Source organism: Carassius gibelio, chromosome A12, assembly GCF_023724105.1.
Source record: "Carassius gibelio isolate Cgi1373 ecotype wild population from Czech Republic chromosome A12, carGib1.2-hapl.c, whole genome shotgun sequence".
Classification (NCBI taxonomy): domain Eukaryota; kingdom Metazoa; phylum Chordata; class Actinopteri; order Cypriniformes; family Cyprinidae; genus Carassius; species Carassius gibelio.
Window position 1 is genome coordinate 17,820,771 of NC_068382.1, and position 19,039 is coordinate 17,839,809.

Below are 19,039 nucleotides of genomic sequence, written 5' to 3' on the forward strand. Positions count from 1 at the left end.
CAAAATATAAAAGTCAGATATTGCAATGGACAGCTACCAGAAAATGAACTAGGAGATACAATAAATGCAATGAAGATGAAAAACATTTCCCTTAGGCCAGGTGACTTCGCTTTGGTCTCATAAAGGACTACTGACATCAACAATACCATATGAGACAAAAATGTTACAGTCACCTCCCTGGTGAATTCATTTTCTGCCATTTGAGGAACCATTTTTAGGCTTCCTGGCATCCCTGACCATCTCATTACAGGGAGAGTAAGATCTTAAGGATGATCATATGGCATGACATCCCACTTTGAAATCAATATTTAGTCAAACTTGTTGTCAAATAACTCCGCATTACAGTTTGCTGACTCACTAAGCTCCATGTTAATGAGCAAATGTCTGGGAAACGAAATCATTTGAAGGACGTTTTAGGTTATTTCACAGACGCTGACATCAGGAGGCACATCTCTATCTCATCTGAATGAACCAATCTACATGAAGAATGGATAAAAAGAGACGGTTACGGCAAACCTGGGTGGGGAAGTACTCTTATCGAACCCTGAAGACTGAGCATGTGCTAGATATTAAATAAATGCAAAAGGATTGCAGCAATAGAACCAAATGCATTATCTTGCATTTAACAAAGGGACTGTTAAAAAGCCATTCACAGGGTGGAAATGCATTTCGCTATTGCTCACGTTAACCACTCTAATTTCAGGTTTCACACTGACAGATTCTTAATCAGTGATACATTTTTGCACACCCCTGCAGAGCCCTTTTTACAGAGAGGGTCATTTAAAAAAAATAAAAAAATAAATTATATATATATATATATATATATATATATATATATATATATATATATATATATATATATATATATATATATATATATATATATATAATAACTAGAAATATTATACTATATGGAAAGTCATACATAAGGTTTGTAGTTTAGGCAGCATGTATGGAAGTTTTTGTCTATTTCCACTTTTAATTTGTTGTATTTCAGTGATGCAGTTCATAACTCAGGGGCAGATGTGAGGAGAGATATACCCTGTCATCCCATCTCTCTAGCTGTACAGGTAATGAAACAGAATCTGCCTGAGGCTAGTGTTGATTTCAGCCGTCACGAGGTTGGCTATCTCGCTCAGTGGAAATAAAGTGCAAACCACATAGGTGCAATCAGGAAAATGCTCATTGGAGGAAAACACTTAATTGACAGCAGTAGATCCTGCCTACACTGCCTCCCATACATCGATCCTTCTACATTTGTTTGTTTTTGGAATAGTAGTATTTTATGAAGGAAAGGTGCCTGTACACTATTGTTCATATTGAATTCAAAATAACTGTTTTCTATTTTAATATATTTTAAAATGTAATTTATTCCTGTGATGATAAAGCTGAATTTTTCTGCAGCCATTACTGCAGATTTGAAGCTAATTTTTTTGGAAATTTATTACATTTTCAGGAACCTTGAAAACTGAATAGAAATAGATTGAAATATAAATACTTTGCAGCATTATTAATTTATATACTTTCACTTTTGATAGATAGATAGATAGATAGATAGATAGATAGATAGATAGATAGATAGATAGATAGATAGATAGAATATAATAGGAAAATGTGTTTAAATGTCATTTTGTACACAAATACATATGAATTCCTGATATTTTGATATTTGAAAGTCTATAGGTTGACATAAATTCAGATATAAATGTAATAAAAAAAATAATAATAATAATTATAGATTTTCAAATATTGCACCTGTCAAACATAATCTATTTCGCCGTCAATACTTTTGACGGTGTCCTTTATCAGTAGGCGTAGGTGTAGGTGTGTAAAAAAAAAGTATATATCGTTGTAATGAAGACATGAGCCTGATCTGTCAACGGTCTCCCTCCACAGCAGCAGCATGCCAGCGCCGCGTCAAGCACGCTTCTGGTGTGTAAAGACACAGAATCCACCACGCTTCTGGGACGCTTCTGGGACGCTTCTGGGACGGTTCTGGGACGGTTCAGTGTGTCACCGGCCTAAGGACTCAGCTGCTCGGATTGAGTTGGGGAGTTCATTCCACCAGGCGGGAACATTTAATTTAAAAGTCTGTAAAAGTGACTTTGTGCTTCTTTGGGATGGCACAATCAAGTGACGCTCACTTTCAGAACGCAAGCTTCTAGAGGGCACATAAATCTGAAGTAACAAATTTAGGTAAATAGATGCAGAGCCAGTGGTAGTTTTGTAGGCAAACATCAATGCCTTGAATTTTATGCGAGCAGCTATTAACAGGGTAAAACAATTAACAGGGTAAAACAAGCAATCTGCTAACTATCCATCCACTGAAGCATTTTAAATCAACAGTATGCTTCTTCTCACCTATTGCTTCCAGACGTTTAGGGAAGGTGCATTGAAGGCAGCACAATTTCCTGTATGATGCGTGCGTCCTTTCTTCGCTTATATTTGAATAAAAGATGTTGGTGAATGGATGCTTTTGAAGGTGCTTCTGAAGGTAGGTTTGAATTTAGCAGACTCAAAGTGAACTGCTAGAATGAAATGCCAAGCTTCTATTCCAAACATTTCCTAATTTGAAGTAATGGATTAAAGCCAGTGTACTTGTGCTGCCAGTGTTTATGATTACACACAATAAGTCCAGCTTGAAGTTAACTATTTAAACTGATTGCCCAGGCAGTCAGAAACATGCAAGCTGGATAACATGACTGTTTGGAGCACAAGTTGACCCAGTGTCGGAGTGCATCAGCATTTGACAACAGCTTCCAGAGGGGCTGTCTAATCCAGAACAATGATCTAAATCCAGGACAAGCACCAGAGGGTGCAGTGGCTACACCAAGAGATTGACCATTCAGAAAGAGAAAGACACCTTTATAACCAAATCTAATAAGACATAATGGGAACAGGTGTGCATTTAAAGACAATTCAAGAAATAGTAGAGAAATGAACAAATCAGGATGACAGACCTACCTTGTGGCAATGACACCTCATAGAGATGAAAGGGCAGAGCAGTTTAGCATGAAGCATTGCGTTTTAGCAAGTTGTTTGCAACACCAAAAGTTCATTTTCATTTGTGTTTTGTCTCATGTTGTGCAGCCAAAACCAAAAAAAGATGTAAATGTTTACTCACTCTCAATTTGTTCCATTCCCATATTAATTTATTTCTGCTGTGCTACTCAAAAGGAGAAATTCTGGTTGCATTTTTTTTCCAGAGAAGTGCTGGTTGTATGCAATTAAAATTTTAAGTTTCAAAAAAGACACACAAGCACCAGTGGTTCATAGGACTTGTAAACTATATTCTGAGTTTTCTGAAGTCACATGACAGCTTTATATGAGAACCAAACTGAATTAAGTCGTTAATTAATCTTTCTCTCCATAAGTTAAGAAAACATTTAAACCAGTTTTGAAATTGAATCAAAAAAGTATTCAAAATATCAGACTCTCAACAGATGCAAACACTCTAAATGAGGTCCATAAAACTTTTGACAAGATGAACAAATTTTCATCTACTTCATGAGACAAAACAACATTTAAACCAGTTTTTTACTGGATCATAAAATTTATTGAAATTATTTGACTCAAGTATTTGTTGCCAAATTGGACATTATTCTATAGTGCCAAAAAGACCTTCGGTGAACTTAAGTTTTACCCTGCTTAGGTATCATATTTCTTCAAGGTTTGGAATATACTGTACAAGTCATATGAACTGTTTTTATGATACTTTATGATACTTGTGAGGCTTTTTTGAAACTGCTTCTTAAACTGTAAGAAGCAGCTGGCATATAGGAATTTGGAATCATTTGGAATGACATGAGGGTAAATAAATGATTTTCATGTTTAGGTGAGCTATGCCTTAAAAGTAAAACTACTGGATTTGTGGTTTTAAAAAATGTTTGCTTCACTAGATAAGACCATTATTAAATTTTTTTAATTCTAGCCAATCTGAAACCATCCCCATCAAAACAGTTTATTGTATCAGATCATTTAGGACTTTGGACATATATGGTAGTGAAAGGAAAAAGGTAGGTCTCATTTCCTCTTGGCCTAAAGAGTTCTCTCAGAACTGACTCATTAATCCAAACGGAAAAGGAATGAGACATGAGACTGGCTGAACAGCTGAAAGATGTCGTCACAATCAACTTAGGGCTGTTAACGAATATTCTAAATTCGAATATGTATTCGAATAGTTTTAAAAAAACGAATTTCGAAGGTGAAAATTAATATTCGAATAAAAAAAAATGTGGAAAAAGAGGCCCGCGGTAGTAGAGGCGTGGTTATCTGCTTTGCGAGTGGCGCGCTAGCGCGCCTGAGGGTTCAGGGACGGGTCACAGCCTCACAGAAGTCGCACTGTCTGGCACAGCATCACTGCTGAAAGTTGACGCGTCTTCATTGAAGATGCCAGCAAGTGCAGAGCCCAACTCGACCGCAGCAGAGAAAATGAGGTAAAATTGTTGATCCGCAAGTTAAAGTTGTATGCAAGCTATTTAAGATACAGTTAGCATACCATTCGACTACTAGCAACATGAGGTCACATCTCAAAACTGTGCACCCAAATGAGCATGGCATAATGTATTGAACTCCAGCTAAACAGTCACGTCTTGACACTTAACCTTACTTTGCATCGCCCGCCGCAAGCTCTTTGTCTGCAACAAGACAAGAGGCCATAACAGATAAAATAATTTTGTTCATTTGTAAGGACATGAGACCGATCAGCATCGCGGATGGGGCAGGCTTCGGGGAGTTCTGTCAACAATGGAAGCAAGGTTTGATTATTTTTCGTTTCATGTCAACGAAAAGTTCCATGTTTACCACAGCACAGCTCGCTTGGAGCATTCAATGTCAGTTCTATATGCTGTAAAACTTCAATTAATATTAATAATATTTGTTTCAATCACTGAATGAAGCCTGCTATATTTGGAACAACAGTCGCGACCTTAAATTGCTTGCAAAAAAATGTGTTTGTTCATTTAAAACATTATGCGCAGAGAACATGAGGGTGAGAGAGCGTGAGGTCTGCAGTCTTGGCCATTAGTTGATTTCCTTGTTTTTGTGTAGGTAATACGTTGTCATATATGTTTAAACTTAAATAGACTATCTATACAAGTAGTTATGTCTCTTTGTATTATTTTGGCCTGTTATTGACGTAATGCGCGTCATTTACAACATGCGCAACCAGATGTTCGAATAGTTCGAATATTCGTGTTTTTTTTAGAGGGAATATTCGAACGTCATTTTTGAGCAAATTTGACAGCCCTACATCACACCTAGGAAAAATGGTGGAGAGAACAAAGGCGGCACAAGCACTCACCTGAAAAACGTCACAAAGAACTGCACCAGGTCCATAATGCTGTTGTGCTGAGAGAAGGCAATCTGTGAGGGGACAAAAGCAAAAGTGAGATAAATGATGGGGTGACAGGTTACCAAAGAACAGCTCTTTACAGGAAAAGATGATGAAGACCTTTGCTTGCGGCTAGGGTCCTTCACAAGAGATAATGTCAACAATTTTTTCTTTGCTTGAGGGGCCATCACATTCGTAATTTTTTCTAATTGTTAAATGAAGGCAATAATGGCTGTTCATGGTTACCTGAGCTGACATCCTTCAGGCATTACACACATGCCAAATGTCTGCCTTCTGGGATTGTGGTTTACTTAAATGGACAGGTGTAGCTCAACAAGGTTAGGAAGAGACGAAATGACACTTTTGGATAAAAGTCTGTAATTGAAAATTCAAATTGGCTGCATTTTTGCACACAGGGATTAAAAGGATATTTCACCCAAAAATTATGTCATCATTTATTCATCTTCCTGTGTTCCGCAACACAAAGTCATACAAGTTGGGAACAGCATAAGGGGAGTAAATGATGATAAAAGTTTAATTGTTTTGAGTGAACTACTGTCCCTTTTTGGGCAGTTTTAAGATGACTAGTGATCTGGATTAGATTTGCTTTCGTAATGGACAGAGTGAAGGCCACAATGTAGTTACAGCAAAGTTCTTTTTCGTTCTTCGCTTAGCGGTGAAAAGAAGACACTTAGTTTGAATGAGACATCATGGGTTTGCCAGTGAATTCTGCAGGGCCATTAACTAAGCATCAACACACTTCTGAAAAGTTGTTCATGTTATCACGGTGTCAAGAAAGTGTGTTCCCCCAGCATCCCATAAGGCAAGGAAAATAACTACTTGGATAAATACCCAGCAAAAATAAACGGATTAATGGTCTAAATGTACGAATATGTAAGTCACCCTGACTCAGCAAATGAATAGTGCAACAACAGCAGAGCAGGGAAGGTCCTTTGGAAAGCCCATTCATTTCATTAAGCTGTTGTCACTGGAACACGGCTGGGGCTAAAGACAGAGCTGGAGAAAGCTTTAACACTCAATTAGGGCCGAACCATTTGTGTCCCCGAAGACAAGCAAGCAAGATGCTGCGATTGAAAAGAGCAGTTGTGCAGCCCACACATGTGCCCTGTTAAGTCACTGCTCCCAGTGAGACCATACCTTGTTGTGCCACAAATAATGCTTTAAAGCACCACATGGACAAGGCGTTAACTCTACTAAATAAGGTCATTCAGACATTATAAATCACATGCAAACATATAGTACATATTTGTTGCATTAACAAAACTCATTAACAATTATTTTTACATCTATGAGTGTGTTATAATGGCACTTGACAAACAGGTCTGTATAGTGACAAAAACAGGATATTTTTAGCTTTTAGCTTGTTGATCTATACCATCAATATGTTCTTGACTCTCCAGCGCATTCATTATGCTGCAACCATTTCTAACTTTTAGAAAACTTCATATCAATCTATTCCACCCTACATCAGCTTTCAGAGTCAAATTTGAGCTTTAATACAATACATTATCATTATTATGCATGTTATAAAGACAAAAAACAATATCAACCAATAACTTGAATGTGAATATAAATGAGAGTAAATCCTCCAGCTGAAAGAATATATCATTGTATAAATTGGTAGGAATTGTTCATCATGCCATGGAATGAATAACCACAAACAAAGCATCTGAGATCTGGAGAGAGGAAACTACTGTGGGACCATCAAGCAGCTCTGTGTTCTACCTTCATTAAGAAATGTGTGTCCAAACCTAAAGTCATGTACTATGATGATGGTGATAATATGTATTTTTATTTATACCCCAAAAAGTAATAAATAATGATGATTATACTACATAATAATGTTTTAATATATCTCAAATTATATTAAAATAAAATATATGTATTTTAATATATGTAATAATCATCATCATAAAAATATATACGCAAACTTTAGAATTTGTGTAGTATACAAATTGTATATAAATTGTTTTATATGAAAAATATTTATATTTTCATGTACATGTAAGAATAGATATAATAATCAGCATCGCCACAGTAATTATTATTATTACTTTTTGGATAATGAATTGAAAAGCAGTGTGAACAGAGTAGCATAGACTGTGAACGGTGGTTTGTAAGCGGTTGCAGACAACCTTAGTTCAAATTTTGTTCAGACCTTAGCATTTGCATCTGTGAACCATAACAAAGTTCATTAAAATTTACACAACAGCACTACAACAAATCCATTCGAATAAATTATTTTTGATTCGAAAGGCTTCATTTATGGTGAATTTAACTGTGTTCACAGAACTGTTTTATTTATGGATTGTAACATTAAAGTAAAAAGCTTCCACATACATGCCTGAAATGGATTATTTATCTTGTTCATAGTGGCTGACCTCACACCGACCCATGAGACAGCGAGACAGCAGTAATGTTTTGTCATATTGGGTTTCCTGCACAACGAGAGCACTTCAATTCTCCATATCTAATATCTGATGCTTTCAGAAGGGGTCGGGGGCTCCGTATGTGCATAGTTTCACAGTCCCAATTTCCTCAGTAAGCTAATAAATGCTGATCACACTTTCTGATCATAAACATCAGAGGGGCGCAAGCTCACTGTCACGGGGGTCCATTGGATTTAATGATGCATCACCATGGTAAATAACTGACTCTGCTTTTGGGAAATCTAGTAGAAAACTATTAGTGCTTGAACACAGCTCAACTGAGATGAAGGTCTGCAACACCAACGTAAATAAATGAACCTTTCAGAAGAACTCATATTATACTTGATAGAGGAACAGATGAATGAATGCAGATCAATATTAGGTGTATTCTCGCTGTTGGAGTTAGCCCCAAAAACAAATGGCGTGCTGTTTCTGAGTGTCTCGGTGCACAGCTGGTGAACGGTAATGAACGAAAGAAAGGTTGAGAGGATTTGTGGTAGTTATCTTTATAAACCATATGGATAACGACCAGATGAAATCGTTCTTTATTGTGGTACATTCTTTAATAAATAGCTTCACTAACTTGCTTCACTAACTTGTGTTTATCATATTTTGTGTAATATATTTTATTACCAATATAGATGGTTATTTTTTCCTTCAGAGACTGGTCTTTTAGGGAAAGACATCAGGGGACGGGGGAGCAGACATTTCCCAGTGTGCACCAACGACCAGAGACATAAGCATATAGACTAATATGCCTGCATCTATCTATCTGTAAATTACATAACAATGTTCTTTTTATTCAATGTACAAGTAATATTCTGTGGTGGGACAATATCCAATCAGCTGTACTTTTTTGTAAAATAGGGAGTGTCTGTAATAACAGGGTGATAAAAGATCCTTTGATAAAAGATAATCCAAATCACTATTCAGTCAGAACAGTTTTTGCTATTATTACTAGCTGACTGTTCATTGGTATTAAACCTATAATGCATATATCACTCTGTCCCACAGGCAGCCTTGTGGCTCTCTGAACACTGTATGGTTAATCTTATACCAACCTGCAGGTGGACACTGAAATCAGCTAAACCTGTAATAAGGACTGTAAACGGGTGGACTAATGAAGCAGAGCGCTGATTGGCGTGTTTTTAAAGCTGACGAACTCGCAGAGACTGCAGCATCATACATTGGTTTCTCTGAGGATATGTGCATTCCTACCAGGACTTACATAACATACAACAACAACAACGACAAACCATGATCAGGCCGAACAGGATGCTTACAGGAGTGGGGACAGAATCTTGTACAAGGCCAGGAGCACACTGACAAAGGAGATAGGAGTGGCTAAGAGGAGCTACTCTAAAAAGCTGGAAAAACAGTTTTCAGCAAACAATCATGATTCAGTTTGGAAAGGCCTGAGAGACATCACAAACTACAAAACACTATCGCCCAGCACTGTGGCACAACAACAACTTGCTGAAGACCTAAATGAGTTTTACTGCAGATTTTGAAACTCCCAGTCTCACACCTTACATCCACTTTGACCTGACAGAAAAGCACCAGGCCCAGACGGTGTTTCACCAGCCTGTATGAAAACCTGTGATCTTTTTACAGATCCTCTATAGCTGTGCGAAGACCCTTCCTGCTTCAAACGCTCCACCATCATCACCATTCCAAAGAAACCCAAAATCACAGGACTTAATGATTAAAGACCTGTTTCCCTAACATCTGTGGTCATGAAGTAACCAGACATCACTAGACCCTTACTGGACCCCTGTAGTTTGTTTATCGAGCAAACAGGTCTGTGGATGATGTAGTCAACATTGGACTGCATTATATCCTACAGCATCTGGACAAACCAGGGACTAATGTGAGGATCCTGCTTGTGGACTTCAGATCAGCTTTCTATACAATCATCCCAGCACTCCTCCAGACCAAACTAAACCAGCTCTCTGTTCTAGCTCTATCTGTCAATGGATCACCAGCTTTCTGACAGATAGGCAACAGCGAGTGAGACTGGGGAAATGTTATGTCAAACAGCTGCACCATCAGCACTGGCGCCCCCCACGGGTATGTGCTCTCCCCACTGCTCTTCTCCCTCTACACTAGGGATGCGCAACTTCGGTTTAGCTCCAACCCTAATCAATAACAGCTCCAACCCTTCAGTCACCAGAACAAATTCCTTGTAAGAGCAAACATACTTGGCTATAAAGTTCCTTCTATTTTTTTTTTCTGATACTGTAAATGTATACATATGTAGAAATATTGGTTGCTTGCACAACGGTAATAAAACAAGTTTATGTACTAAAATTACTCAAATGATAACTGTAAAATCAAGCTGAATCAAAACAAAAAATAGTAAAACTGAAAAACATAAACAAAAAAAGAAAATAATAAAATAAAGATACGCCAATTCAAAATACTATATACTAAAATAATATTAAAATAAACTATAATAAAAAAAGAGAAAAAAAAATACTTCTACATCACTTCTTTAGAATCTAAGAACAGCAAAATGAAAGGTAATGGTTAAGTTACATATGTTCTGTGACGGTGTCCAAGTCTAACAAGTCTAAGCGATGACATTTCACACTGGATTATCATGTTGTTGAAACCCGAGTCACAGCTGAGGTGCGAGTTCATAGTGCCAGATCACATCTATGTCTGGTCCACAAAGCTGAGGATCTAAATGTCCCACTGCACAATCTTGATTAGAGCCGGGCACACAACCATATAATGCAGTGCTGATGTCATGGAGCCTTGGGCGGCACGCTCAGAGCAGTGTTCAAAAAACAGAGAAAGGGAGGGGACTGTCAGGGTGGATAAGGCTCTATTGCAGCACATTTCCTAACGCTTCCAGCACACGCATAAACAGGGTTGGGGAGTAACGGAAAACATGTAACGGCGTTCCGTAATCAGGATACAAAAATCCAGTAACTGTAATCCGTTACAGTTACGTCAAAAAATTTAGTAATTAGATTATAGTTACATTTTGAAAAAAGGGGGAATACTTTCAGTATTACAATCATCCTGAATTTCATTTAAAACTAAATAAATCAGTATTTTGGCATAATAACACTACATTAAGCGCAGCTTGATTAATGACTCACACGAGTCACGTGTGCCACCCGCTGGTGCATGCGCGTGTGCCACCCGCTGGTGCATGCGCGTGTGCCACCCGCTGGTGCATGCGTAAATAACAGCTGTCTACAATCTCCTTAGACGCAGATTGAATCACTGCTGCAAAAACGCGTTCTTTTCATGGAAATTCCGCTGCTATTTTGTTTAAAAAGAAGAAAATGCAAACAACGTTGTACAGTGCAAACTGTGCCTTCCAGCAACGAAAACACTTTCTTCATCGAAGGATTCGACATCCAACCTAAAGAAGCATTTGCACTTTTAAGAATTAGTTTTATATTTGCAAAGAGAAAAAAATTTATATTTGTATTCTCTATTTTCCTGTTGAAGAAACATTTTCCATAGTTCCATATTTTCCAAAACATGTCCTCACCTGTATTTTGATTGGCCATGAAAAGTTGCTGATGTATACATAGAAAGTGATGTTAGGATTGCTGTGAAAACTGAATTTCTCACAAGAGAAACTGTCTCTGTACTCCTTGATGTTAGTTTTGGACATGATGGGGATCTCTTCCCCAGAGATGGTCCCAGCTGTAATGAGAAAAGAATGAGATTAATTCATATAGGAGGCAATCAAAAATGGAATCTGATGCACTTCATAACTTCCCTTAATTAAGGAATTGACCATAGAGGGTCACAGAGTGACCTCTACATATTGGCTTCTAAATACTTATTCAAAACAGGAGCAAGACAATCTTCAAGAAATCAAGAAAATCTTTTCTATATTTATTGTTCGGTCTGAAAAATTATGCATGCTTAAAATGTACTGTGACCGCCACTTAATGCTTTCTGAGCTATTAAATAAGGGCGATTGAGAGCAATCCAAATGCAATGAATTACAATAGTAATCAACAAGGCTGACCGCATACACTGGTTTAGCCATTTGTTGATGTTTTTTATTCATGGAGAAAATGAGTTTTAAATCAACCTCTCAGTGTGACAATTTCATTATCTATTTTAAACATGGTATAGAACCATAATTTAACACAAAAAGACTTGGAGAAGCTAAAAAGAAAAGCGGCCTTTGTCCTATTTTATCAGGTCTTTTTAAACTTTTCTGAAGTCCACGACTGTAACACTTAAGTCCCACCAATCGTCATTCCAAACCAGCACTATGAAACAAAGCCCTCAAAATGACAACCCAAATGCCACCATGTGGCAATGTTTATCTTAATTGAAATCGTTCAGTGCTCCTGAAGACGCCACAGCCCTAGAATTCAGAGCCACACGCTAGACTATTGTTAGAAGCCCTTCTCTGGGGAGAGTGTCTTTAAACAGAAAGACACCACTCCAAATATTAATTGAGGGGAGCCGGGAGGTCGAGAAGGAGAGGAATGAACCAGTTAAAGAGGAGCATGAATGTCAAAGTCTCATAAAAAAAAATTGGCTGGTGACTATTTGGACGAAAAGGTGATTTAGCAAATAAACAATAGAGAATAATGGCCATGTCCTTGAGTGTCTGTCTATTGTAAAATACCCAACACACTTAGGAACACACTGCGGTCAAACAAGGAAAGCATTAGCATCTGTGTGTCAGACACATTATGGCATTATGCTAACACAGAATGCATCACTACGGTCAACTAGGATCACCTAACTGGTTAGCAATGTTGACTTGTTTACACCAACATTCAAAACGTTACGGATGGTAAGATTTTTTTTGGTCTATTTTAATTTTTAATACGGTATAATTGTACGTAAAATATTGTAAAATTGTGAAACATTATTAAAATTATATTTTTATATATATATGTTACAGTATATTAGAGTGTCTGTCTGTATGTCTATTCCCCTTTTGGGTTTGAACTGATGGTTAAACAAAGGACATTATTAACTGCCTTTACATTTCTTTTTAAAGATGAAGCTTGCGATCATGGAAAGGGGCATTACATTTCAATTTTTTTGAGCATGTTTTTGAAATGCTATGATAAGTTAAAAATAGTTAAGTTCTTTTAAATAAATGTTTCTTGAGACACTGCATCCTCATACTGTCAACCGGTTTTTGAATGCATGAATGTAAAAACGAAGATCTGCTCAACAAACGTGTTAGTTCACGACTACAAAAGCAATAACTGTTATTATACAACAAAACAAAGGCAAATAATTGACTAAAGAGTAATCTTTAGGAAAGAGAAATCAGTACCTGTTGACCCCACTGACCAAGTGATGTTCAGATTGAAATTGTTTGATGCATTGATTGACATGTCCAAGTTCTTGCTGGTCTACAAAATGGAAAGATAAAACAAAGCTGATGTCTGCAAAATAATATTTTCGGTATCACTTCCATACGGCAATGTAGGTGTAAAGTTAAAGTTACTTCAACACAAAATACATTGGAAAATTGAAAAACAAGTAAATCTCTCTCTTTTGGGGGGGGGGGGGGGTCTCACTTAGGAAAGTCACAATAAATGTTTTGAAAGACAAGATGAGGGGGATAAATGTTTCATTTGAGAGTGAACTATGCCTTTTATGAAATGTATGTTGTCTAATTGGTGAACAATTGGTGGTCAAACCATTCAGCTGCTTCTGCTCTCAGAAGGGAAGACTGTGGCTGACCTGTTCAGGAGTGGCCATGAAGTTAATGGCAGTGTAGTGCTGGTCATCTTCTTGAAGCAGACTGAAGGTGAACTGGTAATCAATCAGCAAGTTATCTGTTCAGATCAAAACCCTATTGTTAATCATCACATTTTACACGATCAAGAACCACACTTTGCAATTCTCTGTCATATTAATCGTTGAATGTTTCAATTTAAAGAACATCACGAAAAAGTGGTACACATTCCCTCCTACATTAAGAGGGCTACATTGAAGAGCTACATGAATCATCAGTCACTTTAATTGCACTAAATGAATACCTCCTTTCTGAGTGTGTCAATGCTTTAATAGGCATGCACTCTGATTAAGCTCAATTGTTTTTAAGATGACAACAAGTGTTTGAAATCTACGCTTATAAGTTACATAAACGTGTATAAAAATATAATGTGTTATATTTAACTAGAACTAAATGTTGAAAAGTTTAAGTCTGAACAATAAATTCAAAATTTTCTAAGGAAGATCCTAAGGTGCATTAAGTTGATCCTTTTTCAAGGTATTGGCATCTGTTTAAAGAATCATTTCAAAGACAAAAAAAAAGAAAAGTCTTGATTGTTTTCTTAACTCCTGGGCTGTTAAATGACTGAATGCTGCCACAGGCATCTCCCAGAGAACAGCTGTTTGCGTGAAACACAATATGGCATTGTAAACATCTATTTCACTCCCCATCAACTCAAAAGATGTCTTTATAAGCTTTGAATCAATTCATATGTGACATGGAAGCAACATAGATTCACTCATTTCCTATATTTTTGCTTGAAAGATCATGTAACTTTCTGACACTGAATAGTGTTGATCTGCAAATCAACTACTATGAGCATCAGTCTTTTCTTTGCTTTAAATCATCCTTCCAGAAGGAACGGTGTCACTTTTAAAATTAGTTTGAGATGCAACTATCTATAGGTGACAAAACTTGAACCATCCCACAGCTTGCTCTTAAACCATTATGATGATTTATGCTGGATTTGTTTTCAACGATGAAACCAAAAAGTGAATGTCAGTGAGTTTCATGATTCAGACAGCTGTTCTGAGAGGGATGTCAGCCATAAAGTTTTAAGTTATTAAATGAGAATATAAAAAACTTGGAATATAACATTTTAGGCCAAGAGATAAGCTTGTCATCACGCATGCATCAAAAACATTGTTTTGTGTTCTCTGTCATGTTCTGAACTAATGTGTAAGATGTTAAACAACTAAACATAGACTATCTGCACACATTTTGTGATTATTCTCCTGACTGACTGTTGCTACAATCTGGAATTAATTCTCTCAAACACACATCTAAAGGGATGGTCTCAGAAAAATGAAATTTCTGTAATCATTTACTTACCCTCATGTTGTTCCAAACCTGTATAACTGACTTTCTTCTGTAGAAATTAAATGAAGATAATTTTAAGAATGTTGGTAACCAAACAGTTTTATCTTCTCAAAATATCTTCTTTTATATTCAACAGAAAAATTAAATTCATAAAGGTTTGAAAATGACATAAGAGTAGCTAAATGATGACAGCAGTTTAATTTTCTTATCCTTACCAAAGTTGCATTTATTTGATCAAAAATACAGTAAAACCACAAATATTGTTGTTTAGGCAATGCTAAAGAAACGCGTCTTATATTAAAACTATATATATTAAAAACCATTGTGCTTCATAACATTTCTATGGAAATAGTGATGATTTTTTTCAGGATTCTTTTATGAACATTACGAATATTTGACTGTCACTTTGATCAATTTATTTCATCTTTGCTGAAAAATATTATTTGATTTATTTTATTAATTTTTTTTATTTTAAATGTCTATAAATGGTAACAAACAAAGTGCAAAAATGGCTTGTGTGGTCGCATCTTACAGCAACAAGAACAACTTTGATCTCTTGTGCATTGAATCAAGTGTCCTAGAGTAGACAAATGAATTTGAATCTACTGAATCAACTAAGGTAGAATACTGTAATGATAAAAGGGTATCATTAAATTTCCATTTCAACAGTACAACGCAACCGAAACCAAAGCAAAGCGACTCCATTCAGCTCATTAAAGACACTCCCCACTGCAGTGTAGTGGTTAGGGTTAGGGTTAGGGTTAGTTAGGGTTAGGGCTGCAGACACTACACTGGGAATACATGGAGGGTAAACCAATCTGAGAAAATTTAGCATGACCAAGAAGTCTTACTGGGTCAGAAGTCTATTTTTACAGGATCAATATTTGATGGTGAGTCAAACAACACTGGCAGAACACACTGAGCACCCCTTGCTACTTGCTAGTGCTGTCTCCGGAATTGCACAAGTCAAACCTTGCCTACCAAACTTCTGCTCTTGTGTCTTTAATTAGTTTGAATCATTCCCTTACTCACTCTGACAGGGTTTGACATTCTCAACAGTCTTATATCATCGCCTACGGCCCAGTCCCCAGCAACACTTTCCCCTGCAGGACACTATTTGAGAAAATATGGGCGGGTGATACAGTTTTAGTCTTAATGGCAATTGGGCAGGAAGTCTGCAAATACAATCGCCTCATCTAACAGACACAGAGCGAATGGAGTGGATGGAAATTGATTGATAAATTGAAGGCTTTATTTAATCCTGATTGATGACAATGGGGATAATGCTGGCAGGATTTGCAAACGGAGTGAAATTTGATGTCCTAAATGCTACTAACTGCATTTAGCATTTTCAGACTCCATGATGACTGCTGATAGTAATTAAAAAAAAAAAAAAAAAAGGTGATAGAAAGGAACACAGATGTATACCCAGAGAATACGCTGTTTCTGATATACAAGACTGCCCCCTAGTGCAGTGCATTTAAGCCATGCAAACAATCAGACTTCAACATGATGTGCTGCAGATCTGATGTTCAAGATATCTAACTCTACTTTTTGATTTCTGCCAAACCAGAATGTCTCACCCACTTATTTTATCTTGTTGAGTGATTGTGCATCATCCCATGGCTATTTTCGTCCAGGTTTCCCAGCATCTTAAGCACACTGAGTCTAATTTCATTAAATGGCAGACAGCCTCTGAGTTTTAAAGTGTCATCTGCAGTCAGATAGATTTTCAAGGTACAACAGGTTTTCTCAAATAGAGCATACTCACAGTAACAGGTTCCTCGGAGGGGGTTTCCAAGGTAACGGTTTTCTGAGTCACAACTGCAGAGTGAAAAAAACTATTTAGATGAAGTGCTTCAGTAATGAGACAATGCAACATCTGACACACTAATCTGAACATGCAATTGTCATAATAATTATTAAACATTACAAATTAATGGACTCTGAATCAAGAAAACAAAAAGGTTGTTAATTGAAAAAGAAACACAAATAAATAGAATAAAAAAGGAAAAGATCAATATGTTTTGCTAGGTTTAATTTTTGATTCCAATCCCACAGCAAAAACTACTAGCCTAAAAAATATAAAGTTCATAACAGTTAGTGAATAAGAACGAATTAACAATTTACAAGCAACAGCACAAATAAATAGAAGAAAAACATTAAAGAGTGCTTTAGGTTTGAATGTGTTCAGGTACAGATTACAGAAATGAATAATCAAGTGCATATTATCATTGTATATTCTTAACTGTATAAATTAAATATACATTCATACTTAATTAACATTAAGGACACCGAGAACAGCTGGTAAATGAGGTCACTTTAAGAGACATTGCATGAATCCAATATGATATATATACACAATTTCTTTCTCAGCTGTTTATGTTCACTTAAGACATAATGACTGTTTTTGAGGACACTTGCTATGAGGGGTATTTTCACATACTTCTGAATGTATTTGTCTGTTCAACCGCAATAAGACATGAATAAAAAAAAAAAAAAAAAATTAATGAATGTAGGGCTTGCATGTCGCCTGATACAAGTTTCTATGTCTACGTGCACACAACACACATAAATGGAGTTATTATTCACTTGTTATTGTGCTTGAATGCTTTAAAATCTTTTGAATGTTTAAATCTGCAACGGTGTATTTGCTCATTCAAGCAAAAGGAGGCGTGAAAGAGAGCTCCATTCGGGGTCAGGCTTTGTCAGATGTGGCTCTCTATGTGCATGCTGTGCACAGAGCATTGTTGTGTAAGTGTCTTGAATTTGTGCGGCAGCTTCGGTATCTTTGTCTCTTTCCGTACTAAGGCAGATTATGTAATTCCACTCTGTTGTCGGAGTCCTTTATTTCCTCAGCTTCATTAGAGAGTGCCAGGAGACAGCCCAAAGGTTCCTTTACCTCAATCTCAAACATGCTAAACAATTACCACAACGCTGTTAGCCCAACTCTCCACAAGCCTAAGCAGATTACACATCCTGTTGCTCTTCTGAGCCAGGAACTGACGGTCCAATTAGAGTCTGCATTCATTTGAGAGCACAGCTCTCTCGCTCCCTCCCTCTCCCCACTACAATTTCGCCACTTAGTTTCTACAGAGGGAATTCACTTTCGATTCACACCATTGTCCTGTAAACATATCTGAAGTGCAAATGTGATTAATCATTAAAGCTGCTTTTAACAAGTAAATGAAACTGTGAAAGAGTTTTAGTTAATGCAGAATGCCGGGCTCTGGTCTAGTTAAAACAGTGCTCCTAGTTCACATGCATAACAGCCTGAAAAATACTTCAAGCATGCAAATTACAATTGTGCAGTCCAGCCAAATGTGGCTTTAGTGTTTGTGTTGTATGTGATGCAATAAAATATGCACAAAATCATAAATAAAAATTTTTTTATTCAATCTTATTCACAAACAAATCCTGTAACTTTTAGCTCATTCTGGTAAGAGTTTTGTGCTTTTTAACAAGTGCTTTCGTAAATCATAATTATGATAAATAGTCAAATTTAAGCACATTAAAAAGTGTCATAATTACCACATTAAAAGCCATAATTATGACAAAAGTTGTTGATGACTTTTCCCTTATAATTATGACTAAGCATTTCATGACTGCAGCACTTTATCTCATAATTATGATTAAAAAAAAGAAAATCATCTTTTATCTTATATAATATCAATTTATGTCAGTAGTTTTTGGTCTCTTTTATTATTTTAAATTCATTTTTTTATATTACATAATTAGTATGAATTATTTTGACTTTTCTCATAAATATAATTTTTTTTATAATTATGACTTATCAAAGCATAATTTTTTTTATGTTTTTTAATGGCTGAAATGGGCTTCCGTACTTATGACCCACCAATTTAGCAGTTTATTTATTTGGGAGCGATTCTGATTTGTGATACAAATTAAATCTGGTAATCTGGATCGACACCCAGTCATGTGGTGATAATAAAAAAAATTTTAAAAAAAAATTAAAAAAAAAAACACGTTTACCTTTTAAGTACACCTTCTAACGTACACCATTCTCACAGTCACATAAACTCAGACCTCCATCTCATACTGTAAAACTATTTCCCCTTAGCTTGCAGGGATCCACCTTTCTCACAAGGAGCCAAAGCATACATAAATTCTTTCGGAGTTGGTGATAAATATGAAAGGACAAGGTAGAGTACACTTTTTCCACGGTACAGAGGACACAGGAGAAACTGC

At 36.5% G+C, this 19,039-nt stretch overlaps 1 protein-coding gene across 1 annotated transcript in view; it reads right to left on the reverse strand.

The window, feature by feature from the left end:
- LOC128025355 (attractin-like protein 1) overlaps positions 1 to 19,039 on the reverse strand; it is an 86,104-nt gene that overhangs the window by 29,767 nt on the left and 37,298 nt on the right. Inside the window, exons 21-25 of the mRNA XM_052611627.1 lie at positions 16,602 to 16,654; positions 13,477 to 13,571; positions 13,064 to 13,142; positions 11,294 to 11,451; positions 5,303 to 5,364 (exon numbers count right to left, since the gene is read on the reverse strand). Coding sequence (XP_052467587.1) covers positions 5,303 to 5,364; positions 11,294 to 11,451; positions 13,064 to 13,142; positions 13,477 to 13,571; positions 16,602 to 16,654 — 447 coding nt within the window. The remainder of the gene's footprint in view (positions 1 to 5,302; positions 5,365 to 11,293; positions 11,452 to 13,063; positions 13,143 to 13,476; positions 13,572 to 16,601; positions 16,655 to 19,039) is intronic.